At 39.8% G+C, this 26920-nt stretch overlaps 1 protein-coding gene across 2 annotated transcripts in view; it reads left to right on the top strand.

Annotated features, from left to right (window-relative positions):
- The window catches only part of LOC144050112 (Golgi apparatus protein 1-like), a 44493-nt gene that overhangs the window by 2157 nt on the left and 15416 nt on the right, over positions 1–26920 (top strand). Inside the window, exons 2-20 of one of the 2 annotated variants that reach the window (XM_077563086.1) lie at positions 6935–6964; positions 8383–8469; positions 9684–9899; positions 10003–10206; positions 16572–16643; positions 16742–16928; positions 17272–17489; positions 19376–19497; positions 19614–19715; positions 21135–21288; positions 21387–21404; positions 21884–22021; positions 24473–24559; positions 24651–24713; positions 24849–24962; positions 26036–26124; positions 26250–26367; positions 26456–26548; positions 26619–26756. In XM_077563086.1, the coding sequence (XP_077419212.1) occupies positions 6935–6964; positions 8383–8469; positions 9684–9899; positions 10003–10206; positions 16572–16643; positions 16742–16928; positions 17272–17489; positions 19376–19497; positions 19614–19715; positions 21135–21288; positions 21387–21404; positions 21884–22021; positions 24473–24559; positions 24651–24713; positions 24849–24962; positions 26036–26124; positions 26250–26367; positions 26456–26548; positions 26619–26756 (2250 nt within the window). The remainder of the gene's footprint in view (positions 1–6934; positions 6965–8382; positions 8470–9683; positions 9900–10002; positions 10207–16571; positions 16644–16741; positions 16929–17271; positions 17490–19375; positions 19498–19613; positions 19716–21134; positions 21289–21386; positions 21405–21883; positions 22022–24472; positions 24560–24650; positions 24714–24848; positions 24963–26035; positions 26125–26249; positions 26368–26455; positions 26549–26618; positions 26757–26920) is intronic. The other variant, XM_077563087.1, reaches the window with a different exon arrangement.

The raw sequence follows: 26920 nt of genomic DNA, 5'->3' as shown, positions 1-26920 counted from the left end.
GTCTTCAGTTCTTGCCTTGTTCTCGGGACATTTTTCTTCGGCAAGTGAAATGCATGCTCAATCGGATTCAGGTCAAGTGATTTACTTGGCTCTTGTGTAACATTCCACTTCTTTGCTTCGTGAAAGCACTATATAAATAAAGTTGAGCTGAGCTGAGTTAAAAAACAAAACAAAAGAAAACTCTTGGTTGCTTCGGGTCATTGTCCATTTGTACTGTCAAGCGCTGTGCAATGAATTCTGAAGCATTTGGCTGAAAATGATCAGATAATATTGATTGCAACACTTTAGAATTGATCCTGCTGCTTTTGTCAGCAGTCACAACATCACTTAAAAGATAAGAATTGTGTCATTGTCCCAGTATTTATGGACCTAAATGTACTTGCGACACACAATAAGCACCGTCCCTCATTTATGTAGCATCAGATACTAAAAAGTAGGGCCCGACCGATTAATTGGCCACCGATTATAATTGGCTGATTATTGGCCTTATTACATCGGCCAAAATAATCGGCCAATTGGGCCAAATAGTTGATTATCCATCCATCCATCCATTTTCTTGGCCGCTTTTTCCTCACTAGGGTCGCGGGGGTGCTGGAGCCTATCCCAGCTGGCTTCGGGCAGTAGGCGGGGTACACCCTGAACTGGTTGCCAGCCAATCGCAGGGCACACAGAGACGAACAACCACACTCACATTCACACCTAGGGACAATTTGGAGAGTTCAATTAACCTGCCATGCATGTTTTTGGAATGTGGGAGGAAACCGGAGTACCCGGTGAAAACCCACGCAAGCACGGGGAGAACATGCAAACTCCACCCAGGAAGGCCGAAGCCCGGACTCGATCTCACGTCCTCTGCACTGGGAGGCGGACGTGCTAACCAGTCAGCCACCGTGCTGCCTATAGTTGATTATTTTCCCCTTAAAACATTATTGAAGAAAAGCGAAGTTTGCGACGCTGTACAAATACCCTGAATGCACCATTTTGCTTGCGCAGCATTAGCAACTAGCAAGTGTGTAGCGTATGTTATTGTGATTATTCTGTTGTCCCCCACGTGTCCTTTAAGCTGTTTAAAGACATCCCAGTTGGAGTTAACTGTAAAACTAAACACACACGACGCTAAGAATTAGGGGTGTGAATTGCCTAGTACCTGGCGATTCAATTCGTATCACGATTCATAGGTCACGATTCGATTTGATACAGATTAGTCCCGATACGAATCTATAAATTGATAATTGAGATTTTCTTTTAACTCAAATTTAGAAAATACTCATCAGTAAACTTGTACATGCACACTGTAAGATTTGTATGAATTTTTTTTTATTTATCTGAAAATTCAGGCTTATAACTGGACCACTGCATTTAAAAAACAGGTTGCAGTCTGTTTCATGTTTGAACAGCACTGAAATAAAATATTATGGCTTAATGTTCCATTAATATAACATTCTTCCATTCTTAATGTGTGAATCCTAACCCTAAGACGGTCTGTTGAATATTCCCATACAAAAATTGATGTTTAAAAATCGATTCGGCCACATCTCAAATCGATTCGAAAATTGCACGCTGTAATATCGCCGAATCTATTTTTTCTAACACCCCTACTAAGAATTATATCCACTGTTTATTTATTTTAAATACAAAACATGCTTCATTATTAAAACATTGCTAGCCTAGCGCTAATGCTAAAAGTGAAGAGAGGATCCAATTCAAATGCTAGCAGAAGTTAGCATCGACGGTTTTTCCTTTAAATAACGAATATTCACACTCCAATGTTGTGGGAACACATACCCACAGGTAATATAATTTATTAGAATTTAATTATAACTTTCTTCTGTTCTCACTTTAAGTGTGTACACCATGGATGCACGGCACCACACTGCCCCCAATAGGCCCAAATTCACAGGAACAGTCAGTTTTTGTTCAGTTTTTTCAGTTGCTATTATTTTAGTTTATTCTATTATTATTTCACTTTCTTATCGTTTTAATTGTTATGGTTGATATACATTGGGAAAAAAATGGGGAGGGTGGGCGTCAATTTTATACATTAAATATATATTTTTAAACCATCGTCAGATTAATCGGTATTTTTTTCTGCCATAAATCGGTATCGACATCGGTCTAAAAAAATGCATAATGCACTAAAAAGCATATAAATGAGTTATCTCACATTTGCTCACACACATACTGAAAGTATGCATGTGTGCTGATTAACCTAATGTGTGTCAGTATCTCTGGTACATCAGCACCATGCTGCTGACGGTCCAACACACACACACACACACACACACACACACACACACACACACACACTCTCTCTCTCTCTCTTCTGCTTCTCCTCAGGCCCCTTTTCAGAGATAATTGCGTTGCTTCGGCTTTGTAACAGCTGTGGCCTCCAGAAGAGGAAAGTGGCTCTTATAAATCTGCCTCCTCTCTGGAGAGGAAGATACACACTCACACACAAAACGTTGCAAAGCAGCAAGAGGTCAGATTAAAGCTTTTAAGAATGTATTTATGGTGGTTTGAGGCCTCTGAAGTCAGAGAAGCAGCACCACTGATTAGCAAATTTTTTTTTGCCATAGCCTGCTGGCACTTCCTGTTTGGAGTCAATCCCATCACTTTCTGTTTCAGCATGAGCGTCCAGATAGGAATCTCAGGAACTTGTGTAGCGCAGCACTGAACCAGTTATCATGCTCTTATTATTTTACGTTTACATGAACTCCCCCCTTTTGGGCGGAAACATTCCAGACCCACCCACGATAGGTAGTAATCTGTGATATTGGGAGACCATAAGAGACATTTTGTAAATAGTTTTACCCCTCCCACGTGTCATAAACGCATCAAAAGACTGTAGAACATCACTTTAAGAAAATGAAAAGGCTCGCTTGCACAGATCTCCCAATAAGATGTCAAGCGTGCTTGCTTCAAGTTGTTCATTTGTCACTTCTAGTTGAATTTTACTGTAAAATTGGCACGTAAAGAATAAAGAAGTAACCATGGTATATTCGAAGCTACTGAACACAGAACATTGAATTTTGAACCGCTACTGCTACCTGTGGCCGAAAAATGAAACTGCATTTTCTAGTGTTGTTCCGATACCGGTATCAGGAGAGGCCTCGATACTGCATTAAAACAGTGGCATCGGCAAGTACTAACAAGTAACATGCCGATACCATTATTTCCTATGCTAATGTAGGACTTTGGATGCAGCATCTTGTGTCTTGCTTGTGCACGACATTCACTGATGTGTGACGTGTTCACTGCATGCCGAGCCAAGATATCCTATTGGCCCTTGAATGCTCCAAACCAATGGCAGGGCAGCTTTTTCATTTTGGGGAAAAAAATAACTAGGTATCGGTACGGTAGCAAAAATGGTTATCGGAATCAGTATCGGAGGCCCAACAATGGTATCGGAACAACACTTATTCACATAAATAATGCGCACATGACGTCACATCCGCAGACAGAGGGCGAGTAATTCAAACCCAAATTCTGAAAACTATTAGCCAGAGGCTTGCAGGGGTTCCCATTACGAACAGCTAAGGTGTTAATCTACTAATTAAAAAATGTTTCAGTCATAAGTGATCAAATAAAAAGGCTATTGTAAAGATATTTTGGCCAAATTGTTACAAAGTGCTGCTTTAAACACCCCCAAAAAATCATATGAAATGCCACACAACGGGCTAATGAACGAGCGAACGAAAGTTAGCATAGAAGTTAGGATGGTTATAACTCTTTAAACAACGGCTAATTTTTTAATTTAATTTAACAGATTGCATTACAGTACTCAGAACGACTATTACTGGAGTTTACAAAAGTTGGCAACCTTCTCTGTCTCCTCTTCCTGCTAATTATGCTACATCTTTTCCAAAAGACAACATTTGTGCAGTGCCGAGGTTTTTGCGGCACGATGTGGTATGCAACTCTAAATTCTGGCTTGCTCATCTACTGTAAAAACAAAACAAAACATTGGAATAAGGTTAGTTAAAATTCTGCAAAAATATCGCGAGGCAGTAAAACTGTAATACAGTGGACCCCTGCTATTCACGGGAAAAAGGGACCAGGCCCAACCATGAGTAATGAAAATCTGTGTATTATTGACGCCCATTAAAACTGTATAAAAACAATGTAATCAATTCTTGAATAAACGTGGATATACTGCTAATAAGCATTTTAATTGTTGTTAAGGACATATTTTGCCGCAGCGTAGTGACACGGAGGTAGCCAACCCATCTCGCCGGTGGCATTCCAGCTACGCGTTCGGCCACGGTCTTACGGCAGGTGTAAGTAACCATTAGCGAAAAGCCAAACTAGTCAAACCAGCCGCCCGCCACAATTGCTGTTTATAAGCTACTAAGCAATACACCGGGATGTTTAACTTCAAAATAAAAGTGTAACAAGTAATACTGCACATAGATATCAATGCCTTCCCTAGCTTTTATTTTGAAGTTGGCCCTCACACTGTTTATCCCCTAGGCCAGACATGGGCAAACCCCGGCCCGCGGGCCAAATACGGCCCGTTATACGTTTCAATCCGGCCCGCCGAACTTATCCAATAAGGCTAGAAAAAAAAAACAATTTTTTATTTTTATTTTTTGGGTTCAGCTCAGTGGCCGAGTGGTTAGAGTGTCCGCCCTGAGACTGGGAGGTCCTGGGTTCAATTCCCGGCCGGGTCATACCAAAGACTATACTAGACTATATAACTTCTACACACCCGGAAAATATGATCACTGGGTCGGGGTCTCACTGATAAGCTCGTTTACGCACAGAAAGGGGACAGAAAGATACGCAGGGTACATTCATAACAACGTTTGCAATTTATTAAAATAAACGGGAGAATGGCAGTAAGCTTAACTCAAGATAACTGATTCAAAAAATATAATTCTTCCTGGATTTGGACATTTACAGCAGGAGACGGCAGGGTTTTGTGTTGAACACAGCAATAATGTCCCAATAGTCCAGAGAATCTGCCAATTATTTTTTGAAAGAAAGCAGGGACAAAGAGTTCAGTCTATCAGTCAACATTGTGGCACTGTTGCGTGTTTTGATCCTTTTGACAGCTGAAGATAGTCTTTCTACATGTTGTCATGGGTGAGGTGAGGAGCGTGCATGCAGGAGACTGTTGATATTGGTGAAGACATCCCCGGGGCGTGCGTCGAGCACTTCTATGAGCGTTTCCTCGTTGGCTTTTGGCTTCTTCTTGAGCTGCTGCACAAACACCGTGTGCTATGCGTCCTCCACGGAGATGGAAAAGTGGTCAGAGACGGTTTGGATGTACGCGTTTTGTCCTCAGCGCGTGACAGGCAGCAGCGGCTATCATGCAGCCGCAGGTGTCACACGCACTGTGGGCCCGGGTTAAAAATGGGTGGGCCAATGGAAAAAAAATGCTTTAACTTTACACCTTGAATTGAAATCTATTAATAACAGATGCAGTCACCAGGTTTGACAGATCACAGTGTATGTGCTATTATAATCTATTTACATTTCTCCTCCCACTTTGCCAAATAGTGTGTAAATGCCGCATCTTGCATATTCATTGAGGAAAACGTACTGGATTAGGGCTATTTTATAATAATCATAATAATAATAATAATACACTTCATTTAAAAACAGCACCTTTCAGAACACCCAAGGTCACTTTGCAAAGCATAAAAACACACAAAAGTTGAGCTAAAACAATAAAAATGAAGCTATTGGAAAAGCTGTTTTAAATAAGTGGATTTTGCACATTTGAAAAACGCAGTCCATAGTGCACACTATAAGTAAATTGGGTTGTACATTTATCTATGTGTTTTTACTGTGCTATGAGGTCCAAATGCTCCTGGTCCGGCCCATCTGTCAAAATTTCAAACCCATTGTGGCCCGCAAGTCAAAAAGTTTGCCCACCCCTGCCCTAGGCCATGGGTGGCCAAGTTCGGTCCTCGAGAGCCCTTATCCAGCCTGTTTTCCATGTTTCTTTCCACTAACACACCTGATTCATGATCAGGATCGTTATCAGGCTTCTGCAAAGCTTGCTGATGAGCTGTTTATTAGATTCAGCTGTGCTGAAGGAGGGAGACATGGAAAACAGGCTGGATAGTGGCTGTCGGGGACCGAACTTGGCCACCCCTGCCCTAGGCGTTATTGTGACTATTTTTGGGCTTTTTGTTGCCATTTCAAAATAAAATACTGCCCACGGGTTATATGCACCCATGGTTATTACAACCGTTGCATATTGACAGACTTTTTTAATGATATATTTTTTTTTACAAGATTAAACTGGTAAAAGTGCGGTGTGTTCCAAAATCTTTTCTTTTGGTGCACCCAAGGAAAAAAAAGCCGGGCTCACCAGTGCAATACATTAGCCGAGAGCCCTGTGTTCAAACCGCGGTCCTTTTCTTTTGTGACTCATGTTAGTCTGAAGCTAGCAGGGATTTTCTCATTCCAATTCATTCACACCAATACAATTAGTCTGTTATCTCAACGCTTTGATGATTTGTATCGATAAATCTGCTCTTCTTTCCAAGCCTTTGATCTAAATAGAAAACTCTGGCTTTAATTAATAACTCAGTCTTACTAATTGGTCATTTATATCTTGGGTGCAGCGAAGAGTCTTCTTCATTACCCTGGCTTGCTCCTCTGTCCTCGGAACATTTAGTTGAAATGACAGTTTAAAGCAAAGCAATAGATTTGTGTGCAAGATCCTGTAGTCCCGTAATTTTTTTTTATGCAAAGTGAACCTGTATCATCAGCGTCTCCTGCTGGGTTTCTTTCTTGTACTAATGCAGATTGTTGGTGGGGGTTGGGGTGTTAGTAAAGAACTTCAGGTTGGTTTGATATTTGGTGCGTTCCCAACATGCTGCACCAAATACAAGATTTTTATTGAAAATGGGCTTTTAAATGTGTGTCACTGCCACTAAAATGTTTTTGCGTTAAGAATGTTCTGATTTTGTTTCTGCAGGAAACTGAAATGGCCCCTGCTTGCAACCATGTAAGTACATCAACACTATTTATCTTGACCTTGTACACGGCACATTGTGTCTGCGTTGTTGTCTTGGTAGGTGATGTTTTTGTAAACTTTGTGTAATCTTTTGACTTTTTTCCCATTGATTTGTCTGGTGGGGGGAAGCACATGGCTCAACTGTTGTGTATATACATTCCTTCCGCATGGCAGCTTTTCTCAAGGAGAAATTGATTCCAAATGCTGGTTTCAGTCCATAACAACCTTCCAGCGTCCGGTCAGTGACACCCCAAGTTTAGGGGAGAATTTGGATTCGCAGTTAGAATGTGTCTCTCACACAAACTCAAACAGCTTTTCTTTTCTTTTGTTGCCGTGCTTTGATATTCTGGATGACACCTGCTGTTATTGGTTCTTCCATGCAGAAAATATCTCATTATCAGAAAAATAGGTAACACCTGAACAAAGACGATACATAGGAAAGCAGGAGGATTTGAATTGGGGAAAAAAAATCACCTGGAATCCTGTATCCATAAACATGTTTGTTATGTAACCTTGTTTTATGTGCAGTCATTTTTCATGAATTTAAATATATAGTAGTATTATCTTTATCATATGTGCAAAACAAGGGGCTCATATCTCACACTTGGTTCAAAAAATAGTTTTTAACCCATGATAATGAGTTTACGGTAGTAAGAATTAATGATTGAATGTCAAGAATAAAAAGATAATTTTGCCTTGATGTGATCTCAAAAGGTTTCTGTAATCCCCAGGAACATTTTCTGGAAGTGAGTGCTTTTGTCTGACTGGGGTCAAACGACAGTCTGTTGTCATCAATTTATTGACAGACAGATTTTACATTTTTATTTTCTGCAGTTCACGGTCTCAGATTTCTGATAGATGTTTAGCAGATTCAGACAGATTCGGTGCGCACAACATTAAATTGCCTTATGTGGCGCTTTAGTTAAGTGCTTAATAAAAGTGTTTTTTGAGATAAATGCACATTTGTGGAATAATCATGGCCTTTAATTATCATCTTTTTAGATGCCACCTGACATCTGGATAGACGATTTGAGCACATGAATGGATTGTAAGATTTGATCATTTGTAAATCAAAGAGAGACAAAAGACCTTTATATGTATACAGGAAACCCAACAGCTTTTACAGTACTTCAATCTATGAAAAATGGAGTGAAAACAAGACTTATGGACTCACAATGTGGCTTTAAAAATAGTAGCTTTTCCCAATACATACCACATATAACCCGTTTGGCACATCTAAAATATATACTGTAGCATCACTGTGCTTTATTGTACTTATGATTGCTACAATTCATGTCTTGCTCATAGCAAATTACTTCAAGTAATTATCGGTAATGGAAGCGTAACATGAATAATTAATGAATAATGAGCACTGGATACATTTAACCTTAAATACCTCTCTTCATCAGCTCCTGTGGAACTACAAACTCAATCTGACCACAGATCCAAAGTTCGAGTCGGTGGCCATCGAGGTTTGCAAGACAACCATCAGTGAGGTCAGTGTTCAGCAAAACGCTCTCAATTATATGCATCCGCAAATACATGAGTTACTGATAGTGTAGTCGCCTCACTTCTGTGCAGGCAGCTTGGGTTCAGTCTGTCTTGTCTGTTTCTTTCTGAGCCTTGCATTTGCCTGGCAACCAATCCAAGGTGACATCCGCCCTTCACCAAAAGTCAGACGTCCGAAATAATTTGCAGTACTACATCAAAACATAATAAAGTTATGCTTTAACTTGCATTGTAGTGTTGTGTAGTAAAATTGAATAGTCTGTTCATTTCCTACTATGGAGGCATTCCAATGGTCCTTGTTACCATCCTCTGGGCTGTCTGTCCTAAAAAGCCGCAAATCCCCTTTGACCAGACAAAGTACTGTAATTAAGAAAATTACTAATTGTTGTTTTCCTGGTTGCCCAATGCAGTTGTTCTTAAAAGTATGTAATGTGACCTTCTTTTTTATAATACACTTTGTCTTTGGGACAATGAACCCAGAATTCCTCAGGGATCGATCTTGGGCCCTGTTTTGTATTGTATTGTTTTTAATTTACATTCACAACTTGCCAGTCTCTTGCAATATTTTCTTTCTTTATTATTTGATGATGATACCAGTTTTCTAGCTTTTGGTGATGACATTAAATCTCTTACTATATAACATACCTACATCTTTCTGAATTTATAATCTTCTTAACTCATTCACTCCCAGCCATTTTCACTGAAGCAACCCCCTTTGCTCCCGGCTGTTTTACCGGATTTTGACTGATTTTGCAAGGCCCAAAGAATATTGGGTTCTATTGCTATAAAATCATGGAACCCACCAAAAGAAAGATTAGAGTCTCTTCTTTCGTTAGGTAAAAAAGTACATTTGTGTCTGTTTCCATTTTGAAGAAATTAGCATTAGAATATAGCTAAGTTTAATCATTATTCACAAACCTGTTGAAAACACTGACAAAAAGAGCTTGTTGCATCATGGCCCTGGCTAATCTCTTATAGTCTGCTGCCACCTTCTGGCCGTTTTTTGTAATAACTACCATTGCTTTAAGCGACCTCTTCCGGTCAGAAGCTGCATCAAAGCCTTCTGTATGTTCTAGCATTAAAAAACATAAAAATCGTATAAATACGTTTTTGGGAGTGAAGGACAAAGTATTAAAAAACTTATTTATACGTTTTTGGGTTTGAATGAGTTAATAATTCTCATCTCCTTGAATAATCGCAGCTTAAGGAGTGTAATGAGGAGGAACGCGGGAGGGGCTACCTTGTATCTTGTCTGGTCGATCACCGTGCGAACATCAGCGAGTACCAGTGTAACCAGTACATCACCAAGATGACTAGTATTATCTTCAGTGACTTCCGACTAATCTGTGGCTTCATGGACAAATGTAAAGAAGACATCAACAATCTACGCTGCGGTAGCATCAACATAGGACACAAGGTGACGTTTTGTTAAAATGAATACCGCATAAACATTCACAATGTACTCGCTGTAGTTGATCATTTTGATTATTGTATTCGCTGCTGTTGTCTTTGCACATCAGGACATCCACAGCCAAGGGGAAGTCATCGCTTGTCTGGAAAAGGCGCTTGTGAGGGAGGCAGAGCAGCAAGATCAAGTTCGTCCAATCAAAGAGGAGTGTCAAAAGGCTATCCTGCGGGTTGCAGAACTCTCATCAGATGACTTCCACCTTGATCGACATCTTTACTTTTCCTGTCGAGACGACCGTGAGAGATTCTGCCAGAATGTAAGGACATCATTTTTCATCTCTTTTGCAATTATTCAAATCAGTATCATTAGTATTAATAGTTGACATCCATATTTCTCGCCATATTAGTCTCTAATTGCTAACTTCGCATGCAAATGGGAAATGTAATCAAGAAATAGATTAACTGAGGTCATATGCCTCATTAGTACTTTTTTTCAGAACTTTCACAGGCATAGATTTCCACCAGTCATAGTTAAACATTCACACAACAAAATACAGTGGAACCTTGGAGTTTGAACGTCTCGGAACTTGTACAAATCGGACATCGACCCCAAAAATCTGAGGAAAAAAATGCCTCGGTGTTCGGCCTAATTTTCGGTGTCCGACCACCTGTCAAGCCGAACACACATTGCCGAGTCAAGCAGAACGATCCCGAATGCGCATGTTACGGCAGCCGTGAAAAGTTTTTTATTTTTTTTAATTTATTATTATTATTTATTATCACTCACGCAAACACATACAAACATGGTCTCCCTCCCGAGCGGGGAAGCGAACCCACGCCGCCTGTGCGGCAATTGATGGTCGCAGCCGTGACGAGTGCACAACATCGAATGTGAACTGCTGCAGGTGCATCCTCGTCGTTTGGATTTTTCAACAATTTTCTTCGCCATGGGCCCGAAAAAGGAAAGCATCAAAGAAGAAAAACGAAAAGTGGTATGAACCACTGTGGAATTAAGGAAGGAGATTATAGCTAAGTTTGAAAACGGGGCTCGTGTTACCGATCTTGCTAAGCAGTATCATATTGCTAAATCCACAATTTTGACCATCATATAAAACAAAGATACAATTAAGGCAGCTAGTGTTGCCAAAAGAGTGACTTGCATCACCAAACAAAGGCCACAAGTAATACAAGAAATGGAGAAGCTTTTGATATTTATCAAAGAAAAAGAGCTAGCTGGGGAAAGTAACAGTGAGGCTATCATTTGTGAAAAGGCTGTGCAAATTCACAACAATCTTCTGAAGGAAATGCCTCTCAGTCCTGAAGGCAACAATAATAGCTTTCAATGTAATGTAATGTGGCGGGCAAACATGAAGGCTTAGGTTACAAGACAATTCTTCAATGAGTGGGTACATGATGTTTTTGCCCCGCAAGCGAAGGACTATCTGAAGGAAAAAGACCTCCCAGTGAAAAGTGCCTTTTACTGATGGACAACGCTCCTGCTCACCCTCCTAATTTAGAGAACAATTTAGTGGATGAGTTCAGCTTCATTCATCAAAGTGACATTTTTACCACCCAATACCACCCCGCTACTCCAACTTCAAGAAACTGTACACAAATGCCCTTTTCCAGAAGTGTTTTGAAGTGACCAATGACACACAGTTACCACTTAGGAAATTTTGGAAATATCACTTTTCCATTTTGAATTGCGTCAATCTCATTGACAACGCATGGACTCAAGTGAATCACCGGACTTTGATTTCAGCATGGAAAAAACTTTGTCCGCAGGTCTTTCAGTTAGAGACAGTTCCAGCCGCTTATCTAGTTGATGACATTGTGTCATTGGGAAAAAACATTGGACTGGAGGTGGACAATGGAGACATCGAGGAGCTGCTGGAAGGCTATTCAGCCGAGTTAACGACTGAAGAGCTGCTGCACTTGCAAAATGAGCAGCAAAAGACATTGATGGAGGAAATGTCGTCTGAAGAGGATGAGCCAATGGAGGAAGTTCAGAGTTCTGCCATAAAAAAAGTGTGTGCTAAGTGGGGTGAAGTTCAACAATTTGTAGAAAAATTCCACCCGGATAAAGTGTTGGTGAATAGAGCCGTGAACATTTTTAATGACAACGTCATGGGCCACTTTAGCAAAATTCCGCAATGAAGGCAGAAACAGACAACGCTGGACAAGTTTTTTCTCAAAGAGGGAAGGAAAGCTACAGCTTTAGAGGGCAATCCGGGGTAAGTGAAGAGACTGAGAAGAGAAAAAAAGCCTTGAAGGAGAATTGCCATGTCAAACCATGGAGGGCATTCATCCACTGATATCATCACATCACATCGCAACAAAAAATGTAAGGTACATATTTTTTGTTTATTATTTTTCGTTTTCTTTTTTATTGTTTAAATGCACAAGGTGTACATATTTTTTTGCATTTACATTATTTCCTATGGGGGGAAAAAACTTTTCGGAGGTTGAACAAATTGGACTTTGAACACTTCACAGGAACAAATTGTGTTGAAACTCCGATGTACCACTGTATGCGCGAGACAACTGAGGTGACATGACAAATTAGAACAGCTACTTTATTCTCAAATTTAAATGTTGACTTGTTCTCTAATTTCACCTCAATATACAGTACTAAATATGAGCGTGCTCAAAGGTGATATTAGATGATTTAGTTGACACTTTTCAGGGACTATGCAACGCTACCTGTGACAGTTTTCTAGTTCTAATGAAAGTTCATCTATTTTTTTATTTATTTACTTTTGAAGGCGATTTCTAGAATACAAAACTCTGTTGTAGCATTTCTCAATTTTTTTTTTTTTTAAAGAGGAAGTCAACCCAAAAATATTCTGTACAACAATATGTTTTATGCAGCCCACTAGTCTATATGTGTGTGGCATTCTGATTAATATTGCACTTGTGGAAAATGAATTAAGCAGCAAAATCCACCCATTTTTATCCATCTCAGGTGACAGCTATTTCGCCACTTGCTGTCGACTAAAAATGGCACCACAGTTGCTCAGGACTCAAGTAACGACCAATCACACAGGGCCGGCCCTATGTGATTTGGTGCCCTAGGCGAAAGTGTAGATTGAAGCAGCCCCCAGACAACTACAAGTAATACAAATAAATAGCATAAGTACAGTGCAATACAACTGTTTAGTGCGATTTGTGCTGCCATTATTAATTACAAAATGTTTTCAAACCATGTACAATATATTTGCGTAAGATACATATAAAAATAATGAGGTCAATGACGGACGCCCATTTTGTCAACAATTGACGGGAAACTTTTGACGAAAATTAACGCTATTTTTATGTTTATTTTTATAGACAATTCTGACTGACATACATGCCTCTACCCTGGGCCCGTTTTTGCTCCTCCTCCTTTCGCCGTTTTCTTAATGCAGTACCTGAGGGCTTTGGACCTTTTCATTGTAAAGGTTTTTGTTGTATAGACAACAACATAAGCGAGCCATCCATCTATCAATAGCGCTAACACTCTGAGATGATGCGCGACCCCTACCCCTTTCACTGTAAACAGCAGCAGGAGGTCAGATTCAGGATGCCAGGTCATGATCTCATATTTATTAGGACTAGAAGTTATAAAAAAAATAATTATTATATAAAATATATATGCGGTATAATATAACATATATAAATAATGTCATGTAATAATGTTAAATAAATGAAATATTTATGCGCTATAACATTTTGTAGGCTCCTCGGTTGAAATAAAGGTGGTCTCTCCAACTGATGGTTCACAACTTTTATTAAACCTACCTTTGTGTGAACACATTGTAATAGCTACAATACATTTTTTTTTTTCTTCTCAGGAGAGCTCAGTATTGTTCATTCGATTTGACATCATCATTGCTCTCCTTTTTTTTAAAAAAACAAACAAATAAATTAAAAAAATTTAATAAATGTTTTTTTTTTAAATATATATACTGTACATATATACAGTATATACATATACACACATATATATATATATTTTTTTGTATGTGGGTGAGTATGTGTATGTGCGTGCGTGTGTGTGTGTGTGTGTGTGCGTGCGTGCGTGCGAGCGTGTGTGTATTCATCAGTTCACCTAAAGCCCATTAAAAAAAATCCCATACTAATAATATAATATAATAATAAATTGCCAAATGCAGAAACATCAATGTAAGTTATCACGATGTAGTGGCTATCGCTAACAGACAGAATTAAGTAACCGGAATTAGGTTAAAAAATTCTATATACGTAGACCATGTTTCTATAAATTTTGATATTTGGTTTTTATTTGAGGCAGATATTTTTTCCATTAAAATGTGATTTATGAGGAGGTTAGACCATTGGTCGATATTCAGTGTTTGTTTATTTTTCCAGTTAACAAGAATTGTTTTTTTAGCGATAGTAAGGGCTACAAGTGTAGATTGAAATTGTTTATGTGGTAAGTCAGTTGTTGTTAGGTCACCTAGCAAACACAAGTTTGGAGATAAAGGTATCCTACAGTCCAAAATAGCGGAAAGTTTTCCTAAGACTTTAGTCCAGAAATACATAACCGGAGTACATAACCATAAAGCATGAACATAAGTGTCTGTAGTGTTTTGTAATCATTGTAGACAAATGTCGGAGTCTGAGAGTCCCATTTTCTTCATCATATATTGAGTAATGTATGTTCTGTGAATAATTTTATATTGGATAAGTTGTAAATAGCTACAATACAAATAAACAAAAATTGCCATGAATAACTCAAACGGTATGTTTTGTGTATCCTTTTACCGTATTTAAGCCATATACTAGGGTGACCATATTCCAGTTTCCAAAAAAAGAAGATACTTGCCCCGGCCTTGAAATTGTGGTACCAGTCGCAGTTACACAGTGTACTTCACCTCCTATTAGTCACGCAGTGCCAACCGGACATTTGCATGAATTTATAAAACCTCCGGACGCCCCAACAGGACGTAAGAAAATGGTCTGTCCTCCCAAAAGGGGACACATTTTGTCACCCTACCATTTACTATAAATGAATTGCCTTAAATGATTACCTTTTATAGCCTTGACAATCTCTTGAGTACAATTTTGTTGTAAATAAACATTTTAACCTTGCCTGTTGCCTTTATAAATACCTTAAAACAAAAATAAACCATACAGAAATACAGATTCTTAGTCAATAAAACAGAATTTTGAGCAATAGCATTGCTGAATTTTTACCAAGGAGCATTAGCACACTCCAGTGGATGAAAACAGTAACGTTTTACTATGCAGTAAATTACACAAAGAACATGACATTGGCAACATTAGTTAAACAATGAAACATTGCTCCAATACGAACCTCGTTCCCTTCTCAGCCAGGTGCTGAAGAATCGTTCACTGAGTTAGTTGTAAACTTCAGTTTTCTCTGATTTCCTGTGGCGCGCACACGTCTTCTCTGCACTTGGAAGACGGCGCTACTAATGGCATGGCAATATGTCAGTTACTTAAGTCAGTTCTTTAAGTCAGTTCCTACTTCTTTTCCTGTATCTTTCAAAATAAAAGTATCAACTATATTATAATAGCACAATAAAACAACGCAATTCAAAAAATAATAGCACGATCATTTTATTTTAGAAAACCTCAGGCGGAAAATGATTTATCTTTTTTTTTTTTTGTCCTGCAATTTGGCACTACTCCACTAGATGCCATCCTAGGCGACCGGCTAGTTCGCCTATGCCCTGGGCCATACCTGCAATCACAGATCACCTGTTTTCGGAGTCCCGTTATGTGGCGTTTGAAAGCTGAGACGTGATGTCATTTTCAGTTGACAGCAAGTGGCAAAATGGCAGCCCCCTGAGATTAATAAAAAATGGGTGGATTTTGCTGCTTCATTCATATTCCACAAATGCTGTATTAAAGCAATGCTTATCAGGATTCAGTTTTCGTTGATTATGGCGGCACCATATGGACAAAAGCTGTATTGTTTTCCCGTGATGACAAGCACATATCATGAAATCTCAATGTTCCCTGGCCCGCAGTTGGACTGAATTACATTGTTTCCAGTGGCTATTTTCTATTTTTTCTTTATACAACACTGTAACGTTTCTCAAGTATGTTAACAGCAGACAGTGGTTGTGATCTTGCCTTCTTTATTGTATACACACACACAAACGCTGCGCTCTCCCTCAGGCCATGACAAAGGTTTCATTAATCTAGCTGTAAGTCAAAGTTTCATCAGCAGAATTATAAAAATATGAATTTAAGGATCAAGAAGCATTTAGTGTTAATTTAAGCAAGATATGATGTGTAGACCAGAGTGCTGCATATAACATATTGTAAAGAAAATTTGGGGGTTGACTTCCATTTTAGGGATGTAACAGCTCAGCCCATTTATCACACATTTGAAAGGTTCTTGGTTTGAATCTGTTTGGGCCACATGCACTTGAGGTTAATTGAACATTCTAAATTGTCCATAGGTGACTGTGAAAGGCTGTTTTGTCAGCTAGGTAGGCAGCAGTTCACTTGCAACTTTAAGGAGGAGTGGTATAGAAAATGAATGGAAGAAGGAAATACTGCACACTTGAATGCATTATACGCCGTGTTAATATGGCAAAACTTCTTAAATCAATCAAAAATGTCTTCAAAACTGTTGTTTTGTTAAGGAAAACAGGTGTGGTCTTTTTTTTTTTTTTTAATCCTTTCTGATCCCATTTTCATTCTCTAGACTCAGGCAGGAGAGGGAAAAGTCTACAAGTGCCTGTTCAACCACAAATTCGAAGAGGCCATGTCAGAAAAGGTGCATCCACCTTGCCATTTGTTGCTTGTTTACTGATCCACCTTGTGTTTCTGGATTATAATTCACAGACAAATGTTGGCTTTTCTCCTTTCTTCTAGTGCAGAGACGCTCTGACGACACGGCAGAAGCTGATCTCTCAGGACTACAGGGTCAGTTACTCTCTGGCCAAAGCCTGTAAACTGGACCTGAGGAAGCACCGCTGCAGCCTGGACACCAACCTGCCGCGGGCCCGCGAAGCCCGTCTCTCGTACCTGCTCCTGTGTCTGGAGGCCGCTGTGCACCGAGGTGACGTCTTAATGTGGCTTCAACTTGCATCCTCATCTTTAAATTAGCTTCCATCCATCCAATGACAGATAACATTTGATAATTCTGAGATTTGTTATGGCTGTGACAAGTGCAGCCTATATACCATTTCCATCTAGCTTTCCCAGTTGTATATTCTGATGGACAGGACACACGCTGTCCCTATTAATATACTGATAGTGTCACATGGACTAACATTAGCAGCTAAAGAGGCTCATATCACCACCAAAAGTGTTGCATTAATGAAATGAGGCATAATGTTGACGTTCAAGGTTCTCAACTTGAAGTCATATTTCTCGTTTTTGTTTTGTTGTGTACTGTGCAGGTCGCCCGATCACCGGCGAGTGTCAGGGTGAAATGCTGGATTATCGGCGGATGCTGATGGAGGACTTCTCTCTCAGTCCCGAGATCGTGCTGCACTGCCGGGCAGAGATTGAGACTCACTGCTCTGGCCTTCACCGCAAAGGCCGCACTCTGCATTGCCTGATGAGGATCGGCCGCGGCGACCGTAGCGCCTCAGTTGATGGTGTTTGCCAGAGTGCTGTAAGTAATACAAAAGAATACCGGAGCTTTTGCTAGTTGCTTTGCGGTCAGGTTACGTTGTACTTTGCTAGTACAAAAACAACCTTATTTATTTGCACTTCACTTTTTGAAATCTGCAGTGTTTTTTCCCCAGCTGTTGCCTTTAATTTTTTTTGGACTGTATCACAATTCGATTCGATTTAGATTTTTGGGTCTGCGATTTGATTCAGAATCAATTTTTGATTCAAAATGACTTGACTATGATTTCTGCTTCAATCTATAGATGTGTAAAGAATCGTCAATAGTGATGCACCGAATATTTGGCCACTAAAAATATTCTGCCGAAAATTATTATTTTTTTTTTTTTTTGGCATTCGGCCGAAATAAAATTTAAGATGAAAGAATATGGCCGAAATAGGATGTTGTGGCGACGCAGGCAAAAAAAGCGCTGCAAGCAAGCGTCTGTTTGAATTAAACAGCGAATGCGGGGGTGAGTGTCCTCTTCACTTCTCGCTGGCTTTCCACCGTTTGAGTTTGTACCGGTCGGTCGCATCAGCGGGGTCATTGCGCACACTGGAGGAGAGGGGCGTCGCTTGGTGTACAACATTTTAAGCGGGTCGAAAAAAGACAGAATTGCCGTGTACTGCAGTACAGGTGAGCAATTCTTTCTCCTGCAGCGCCTTCCCTTTTTTTTATGAGCCCCTCGAACGCTTCCACTTTTTCACCGGCATCCCGGTGGCCGTGCTAAATACGTTAGCTAATGCTAGCACTATTGCTATCAACAGTTTTAAACACGGAAACACCGCTATCTCTGGGTGGCGATAGACCTTTACAGGACGCTGTGTGTGTGACTTTGCAGTCCGTTCCCGAAAACGATTGGCTGGTGCGAAGAAATGCATTTATTTATTTTTAAACATTGGTGAATATGTGAATGTGCGGATTTTAAGTGTTTGTCTCGTTTGGTGTTTAATGTACCATTAACCAACACATTGTGGGCACATTTCAATTTATATTGTGTTTTGTTGAAATGCCAGTGCTAAATAAATATTTTTATATTAATATAATTTTAATTAATTATAATGAATGCAATGATAGTAAAAATTGGCATATATTTTTTCCACGTTTCGGTTTTCGGCCAAGCATTTTTCATTTTCGGACAAAAAATTTAAATTTTTCGGTGCATCCCTAATCGTCATGATCTACTCCAGTCTGGTTTGCAAGACAGAATGACAAATGGCGACATTAAAATGTATTGTTTTTACATTTATTAAATTTTAAAAGGAACACCGACTGTAATGACAAGTTTGCGCTACATTATTTATTTGGTTTAACTTGTTACTAACATAATTGTGAGATTCATTTTTCTCAAATCATTTCCAGTTTAATACATTTTGTAGAAACTTTATTTGGACGTAACCCGCCGTTGTTATTTACGTCGCAACGCAGTCAGTGCGTAGTGACGTAGAATGGCGGCTGGCTCTCTGCCGAGCAATGTGAAATGCATATAAAGAAAGCAAGGCTAGCCTACGTAAAACTAAAAACAATGGCTATTCATACAAAAACACTTCAGTAATGTATAAAGAGAAATATGTTAACATTACTCACCGGCATATGCTCTTCCTACGCTGCAAAAAAACAACAACTTTTATTGGCTTAATTTGATTGTGCCTTTTTCCTTCTACTGTCTAATGTGGCCAAATCGTGTACAACATGAACAGTGCTCCTAATAAAGGCACACACGAACAAGGGCAAGACAGTACAAATTAAAACAATTTCAATAAAATTGATTTTGGGACATTTTAAATCAATTCTGAATCGTAGTAAATCAAAATCGCGATTCGTTTGAGAATCAATTTTTTTTTGGCACACTCCTACAAAAATTTCCATCAACTGTGCTTCCACTGCAGCTTCAGACACTGATCCAGTCTGCCGACCCTGGCGCTGACTACAGGATCGACCGAGCACTCAATGAAGCCTGCGAGTCTGTCATCCAGACAGCCTGCAAACATATCCGCAATGGAGACCCAATGTGAGGGCGCGCACACAAAATATGTGAAAGATAAGCCATATCATTCCGATTATGAAGCAACTCCCTTTTAGAGAGTAAGTGTGTGTCTCCGTGTGTGTGTGTGTGTGTGTGTGTAGGATCTTGTCTTGCTTGATGGAGCATCTGTACACAGAAAAGATGGTGGAGGACTGCGAACATCGACTGTTGGAGCTCCAGTATTTCATATCAAGGGACTGGAAGTGAGTGTGCTCACTGAAAGGAATTTATCAACAAGCTAATTGTGCTGACATCCTCTCATAGCTCTATTTTTATTTCCCAAGTGGAGTGACTAACTCCTGTGGACAATCTTTTTATAGATGGACACTGTTCTTTGGATTGTAGAAGTTTTACCCATCATATTGGGTTTTCATATACAGGGAATACACCCCTCACATTTCTGCAGATATTTAATGATATATTTTCATGGGTCAACACTGAAGACACTTTGACACATTGGAATGTAGTCAGTGTACAGTGTAAATTTACTGTTCCCTCAAAATAACTAAAAATTACAGCCATTAATAGCTAAACCCCTGGCAACAAAAGTGAGTACACCCCTAAGTGAAAATGCCAAAAATGTCAATATTTTGTGCGGTCACCACACTTGTCTTTGTACTCCTCACGTGATGGTTGCTGCCGTAAACGCTTGACACCATCTAAACAAAATAAATTTACCTGGGTCTCATCAGACCACAGGATATGGTCACAGTAATCCGTGTCCTTACTCTGCTTGTCTTCAGCAAATTCTTTGCAGGCTTTCTTGTGTATCATCTTCAGAAGAGGCTTCCTTGGCAATCTTTTTATAGCCTCTGAGCAACAGTTCTTATTTTCAGATCTTCAGACTATTTTGCCATGAGGTGCCATGCTGAACTTTCAGTGACGAGTGTGAAACTGTAATACCAGATTTAACACACCTGCTCCCTATTCACACCTGAGACCTTGTAACTTTAATGTACAGAGCCCCTCTGGTGCCAGGGTATGAAAAAAATTATTTATTTTTTGCTAATCTGTACCCACAGTTTAGTATGAAATGTCTAAACTGTGGGTACAGATTGCTAAACTGTGGGAACAGATGACTAAACTGTGGGTACAGATTACTAAACTGTGGGAATTTATTACTAAACTGTGGGTACAGATTAGTGAATTGGGTACAGATTAGTAAACTATGGGTACAGATGACTAATCTGTGGGAACATCTTGATAAACTGTGGCTACAGATTAGCAACAACATAAAAATACCCTGGCACCAAGAGGGGCTCAATGAGACGTATTGACTAAGGAGAAAAAATGACTAACTGCTCAATTCAGACATTTTCACTAAGTGGAGTGTGTACTCACTTTTGTTGCCAAAGGTTTAGTTATTGATGGCTATATTTTGTTTCATTTTGACAGAGCAATAAATTTACCTGACTGTTACACTAGATAGGCTGTAGACTGACTACTTTGATTGTTTCAAAGTGTAATTTCTTCAGTGGTGTCCCATAATTAAATATCTGCTATAAATGTAAGGGGAGTACTCATTTTTGTGATATACTGTACATAGTCTGTTTTCATGCCACTCTGCAAAGATAAATTGAGTAGTAATGATATGCATAGTGTCCTCTTATTTGTTTTCCCAGACTGGACCCTATATTGTACAAGAAATGCCAAGGCGATGCTGCGCGACTTTGTCACACGCACGGCTGGAATGAGACCAACGAGTTGATGCCGCCAGGCGCCGTCTTCTCGTGCCTGTACCGCCATGCCTACCGCACCGAGGAGCAAGGCCGTCGGGTATGACATGACACCAGAAACTTTCATATTGTATCGGATGAATTCCAAGTTGTTCGGGGATTAAAAATGCCAAACTGTGACATGTTTTTGTATAATAGGTCAACACTGACATTCAGGTAAGTGGTCAACAACCTCTGCCAATCAATATGTTGGTAAAAGGTGCGAATGATTAAGGTAATGGCTGGCACTGATGAGGGTGAATCAGGGTTAAAATGATGAATAATTTTATCTGTGCTACTTTTTTCAGGATTTTTTAAATTTGATAATCTACAATACAAAGAAAAAAATCACAATATGATGGCATGTTGGCATTATGGTATTAAACACCACCCAGCCAAAACATTATAATTAATCGCACAGTATAATGATATTCAATACCACTAATAAGAAAAATTATTTTGCCTTTGCAAAAGTAATAGTTGTGAGTTGGGATTGACACTGTCAAGAGTGATTTTATTTTAACAAGATGTTTATCATGGTCATAATATTAAGGCTGCTTGGACATTCTAATGATAGTGTTTATTTTGCTCCCGTTTGGTCCCATATTTCATTGGGTATTCGTTTATTGTGCATCTGTGTGTGTGCGTGTGCTCAGTTATCTCGGGACTGTAAAGTGGAGGTTCAGCGAATTCTCCACCAGAGGGCGCTGGATGTGAAACTGGACCCTGAGCTGCAGAAGCGCTGCATGACGGACCTCGGCAAGTGGTGCAGCGAGAAGACGGACACTGGACAGGTCAGACAAATGACTGTTCAAAGATGATGATGATGATGCAGATTCAAGCATAGGATTTTTTTATTCTATAAACTTACTTTGTGGGGTTTATTCGGCTTCTTCTTTTCCCTTTGCTTACAGAATTATGTGCTCTAAATCAGTGGCTCCCAACCTTTCTTAAGCCAAAACATATATTTGCACCAAATTCACAACATCAAGCTTTGGCTGGCAGCTAGTGCGGCTAAACACGGTGCGAAGTCGCTCTTAAGTCCCCATCGTCGTCTCATTGTTTGCAAATAAGCTACATTTCCGACAAGTATCGTTCTCTTAAAGGCATGACGAGGACAGATGGAGAAGCCATGCTAATTGTTAAGGTGACTCAAGTACACTTTTCACAGAATGTTGGCTGGAGCTGTATTAAGGTGGAGTGTATCTCATTTTGCATAGCAAAATAGCAGGCAGAGAAACAAAACAAAACTGGTGTCATGGAATTTTTAACCCCCAAAATTTCCAGGAGGCACTACAGAGCGACTGTAGTGCGCACAGTCGATAGTGGATGTGGTCATTCTGGCGATTGATTGGTTTGCATCACTTGGCCTGAGCTGTGGGTGTGCCTTGGTACTGGAAAAAATATGTATCACACTGTCTGCCCAGTTAGGACCATCAAGATGCATGGCTCTGTATCACAGCCTGTGACTGCATTGAACAGTCTCACACATCCTGGGATGTGGCAAAAAGACAGCTTGTCAGCCTGGTAGAACACCACTGGACTGACAGACACACTGGTGGTGGCCCTCAGTAGTGATCCACAACGGCTCAGCCTACAGTCTCAGCACATGCCGACCCTTGAGAGGTTTGTTGTGGTCATGTACAGCAAAGGCTGCAGCCTAGTCAATGAAACCAGGCTTCGGCACTTTACCAGAAGAAAACTCTGGAGGCCTTGCCACCAACCCAGGCTGCCCTTGTAGGGCAGTATTGCAAGCCATCATTTGGAATCAGGCAATGTCAGTCCATTTGGACATCTCTGACTTCAAGGACTGGGGCTGCCACAAGGACAACGGTGGTAGATGGTTGGCTTTCTGGACAACCCTTGAAGACAGCAGCAAAGCCTGTTCCATCCTCCTGCAGAGTGGCTGTGTCAAGTCATGTACAGGGAACTGCTAATGCAGCAAGGCTGTTGTGCATTGCACAGGCCTCTACAAATGTGAAGGGGGATGTGTCAACAATGAAGATACATATAGGCAAGGCACTAGGTTTAGCATATGGTATCATGAAAATTACCCTTTTTGATGAATGATTAGCTCGTAATTGTTATAATAGTTCTAAGCTCTTGTTTTTCAGCTATGAATATGCTGAGCAAGGGAACTCTTGTTCACACTATCTCTGTTTTTCTTTTTTTTTCTTTTTAATGCCTATGTATATCTACAGTTTGCTTAAGTTTAAGGGTTGACCTTTTGAAGTTTGTTTCGAGTACGGAACTAAACTGTTTTAAGAATATATATTGTATATTACATAGGTTAATTGGAAAATACAATAGTAAATTGTATTATGTAGATTTAAACAAATATTCTACTCCAGATCGTTTCAAAAGAATGATGCGGATTTTGCTGAAAACATACTTCAAGTATGAACTGAATCTAAGTGTATGATAATGTTTCATTGTTATCGCTATAATTTAATTTTTTTTACTGTTGGTCATATTGGATTTTCAAATATGGCTATTAGTACTACTGTAAAAAATATATATATCACGAAATACCACAAAATAAATAAATAAATACCAGATTCAGATTCCTTGTGGTTAACCCCCCGAGAGTGTATCTATGCTTAAATCTATAACCTTTCAATGACTAATAAGAAGGAAATCCGTTTTTGACGGGTGCCCATTTTGAATCGTCCAATATAGCGGCACCATTGAAAATGTGCTTTGTTTCCTGACAGATTTGGATAGAGCATATTAAAAAGTACCAGTGTACCAGCTTTCATACTTTTGGACCCAATTTGCACGATTGCCCCCCTTACAGACCAGACTATTACTCCCGAAGTTGATACTAACTTCCTGTTAGTATTTGAATGTGATCCTCCATTCTCTTGCATTAGCATTAGCGCTAGGCTCGCGATGTGTTAAGAACGAAGCATGATTTTTCTGTACGTAATTCTCCTTATTGTGTGTTTAGTTTTACAGTTAACTCCAACTGGAGTGTCATTAAGCAGCTTAAAGTATGCTTATGGACGGCAGAATCACACTAATTCCCTCCAGGCTAGCTACAAGCTACGTGGTGCATTCAGGGTCCTTTTACAACGTAGGGAATTTGTAAACGCGACACAGCGTTCTGCACATGAATCCTTTTTCTTCGATCATTAAGTTTTAATGATTGAGAAATAAATGAATAAATTGCAATAAAATTTTGGTTAATCGTCCAGCCCTATGTAGTTTGGCAATTTCAAGATGTGTATGTGTTTGCTTCTCAGGAGCTGGAGTGTCTGCAAGAACATCTAGAGGACCTGGTGTCTGCCTGCAGGGATGTTGTAGGCAACCTGACAGAGTTGGAGTCAGAGGTCAGTAATGTCAACGCTTAAGTAGGAGTTGGAGGGAGACCGTCAGTTTTACCCCGACGTTGTTTCTTTGTCATATTTTTGTCTCGCACAGGATATCCAAATCGACGCGTTGCTCATCAGAGCTTGCGAGCCCATGATCCAGGCCCACTGCCACGTGAGATAATTTCTAACACACTTTCTGCCAACACACACAAACACACCTACCTTTGGTAGACTTGGTCGTTTCCAAAATTTGAACAGAACAAGTAGAAGGCAATAAGCCGAAGACTGTGTGTGTTTTTGTGTTTAGGACTTGGCTGACAACCAAATCGACACCGGTGACCTTATGGAATGTTTGGTTCAAAACAAACACCAAAAGGAGATGAATGAAAAGTGTTCAGTTGGTGTCACACACTTCCAGCTGGTAAGCTTTTATGATCTAAAATGTGCACTAACTAAAAGGAGTAACTACTTGGAGCAATAGTAGCAGTTGTAGTGATTGTAGTAGTATTTTATCGCTGTCCTGTGAAGAACACTAATGTCCTTTTTTTTTCTTCATCTTCGACAGCGACGATTTGTAAGAGTAGTAGCAGTACTTGCAGTAGTATTAGTAGTACTTGTAGCAATCATACAATTATTGCTACTACTATATTTATTACTAGAAGTACTTTTACAGGTGTTACAAGTACTACTGCGGGGTGGCATGACTCAGTGTACATATAGTAGTAGCAGTACTTGTAGTAGTACTTGCAGCAATCATACAAGTACTGCTACTACTATATGTGCTACTACAAGTACTTTTAAAGGCGCTATAAATTACAAGTATTACTATGGGGCGGCATGACTCAGTGGTAAAGTGGTCAACTTGCAACCACGAGGTTGTGTGTTTGATCCCAAGCCATTGTGACTATGTCTAAGTATCCTTGAGCAAGATACTGAACCCTCAGTTGCTCCTGATGCTGCGTAGATAAATGGTGGGAAAGCGCTGTATAAATGAAGTACCATTTACTATTTATGACTACTCCCAAGGATTCTGGTTTGTTCCTTTTACAATATCATCGTGGTTGCTAAAAACTTACTCATTGGCAATTTTCCAAGTTGGGAATTAATAAAGGTTTACTAGTGGTTTGGATTCTTTTGAAAAGTGGCCTGAAATCAACAAAATGAAATTTAGCGCTGTATAAACATTTCATATACTGAATTGTAGGGCTGCAACTAGCGATTATTTCAGTTATCGATTAATCTATTGATTGTATTTTTTTTAAATGCTTGAATTTCCATCTTTTTTTTTCAAAACCCGCACATTATTTCAAATCACAAATTTATTTTGATTCAGATACTGGTTTGGTTTGTAACATGAGGAAAATAGGGGGGAAAAATGTTTGTCATTGTTTTCCCAAATAAGTTGTTTTATTTGGGTTCTAATCAGTCATACTGAGTGAGAACGTTGCCACCCACCGATACCCAAACTCAAAGTCTTCCTGTCTTGTTGTAAAGATTCAGATGAAGGATTTCCGCTTCTCGTATAAGTTCAAGATGGCTTGCAAGGAAGATGTGCTGCGCTTGTGTCCTAACATCAAAAAGAAGTACGTACAATGTTTGTCACATTGCATTTTTACTTATTATTATAAACTCATATAGTCTGACTTGAATTGACTCATGGTAGCCAATGTGCATTGTTTTATCTGATGTGATTGCGTCTGTCATTCAGAGTGGACGTGGTGATCTGCCTCAGCACCACCGTGAGGAACGACACGCTGCAAGAGGGCAAAGAGCAGCGGGTCTCCCTGAAATGTCGGAAACAGCTGCGTGTGGAGGAGCTGGAAATGGTTGAGATGTTTGCCATAGCCAATCAAAAATCATTTCTGCACGTTGAATCCGCATTTCAAGCTCAAATGTACAAATATCTTGTTGTAGTCGGAGGATATCCGGTTGGAACCGGAGCTGTATGATCCTTGCAAATCCGACATTAGTCGTCTGTGTCCCAACGTGGCCTTCGGTAATGCTCAGGTGAGATCAGGAAAGTTTGATTGCCAACAAATTGTTCAACCTACGAGTGCCTGTTTGCCTTCCTCCTCAGATGATCGAGTGTCTGAAGGAGCAGAAGAAGCAGCTGAGTCAGCGCTGCCACCAGCGGATCTTCAAGCTGCAGGAGGCCGAGATGACGGACCCCGAGCTCGACTACCAGCTTATGAGAGTCTGCAAGCAGATGATCAAGGTGAGCGGACTGCTGACAAAAGCAGCAGGCAATATTATCTGCTCATATTCAGACAAATGCTTCCAAACTCAGTGGACAGCGCTTCACAGTGCAGATGGACAATGACCCCAAGCATACTGCGGAAGCAACTTAAGGGTTTTTGTTTGTTTTGTTTTTTTTAAGGC

This window comes from Vanacampus margaritifer, chromosome 4 (genome assembly GCF_051991255.1).
Source record: "Vanacampus margaritifer isolate UIUO_Vmar chromosome 4, RoL_Vmar_1.0, whole genome shotgun sequence".
In the NCBI taxonomy this organism is placed as follows: domain Eukaryota; kingdom Metazoa; phylum Chordata; class Actinopteri; order Syngnathiformes; family Syngnathidae; genus Vanacampus; species Vanacampus margaritifer.
Note: the sequence above shows the minus strand (reverse complement) of the source record. Positions and strands in the feature narration are given on the sequence as shown.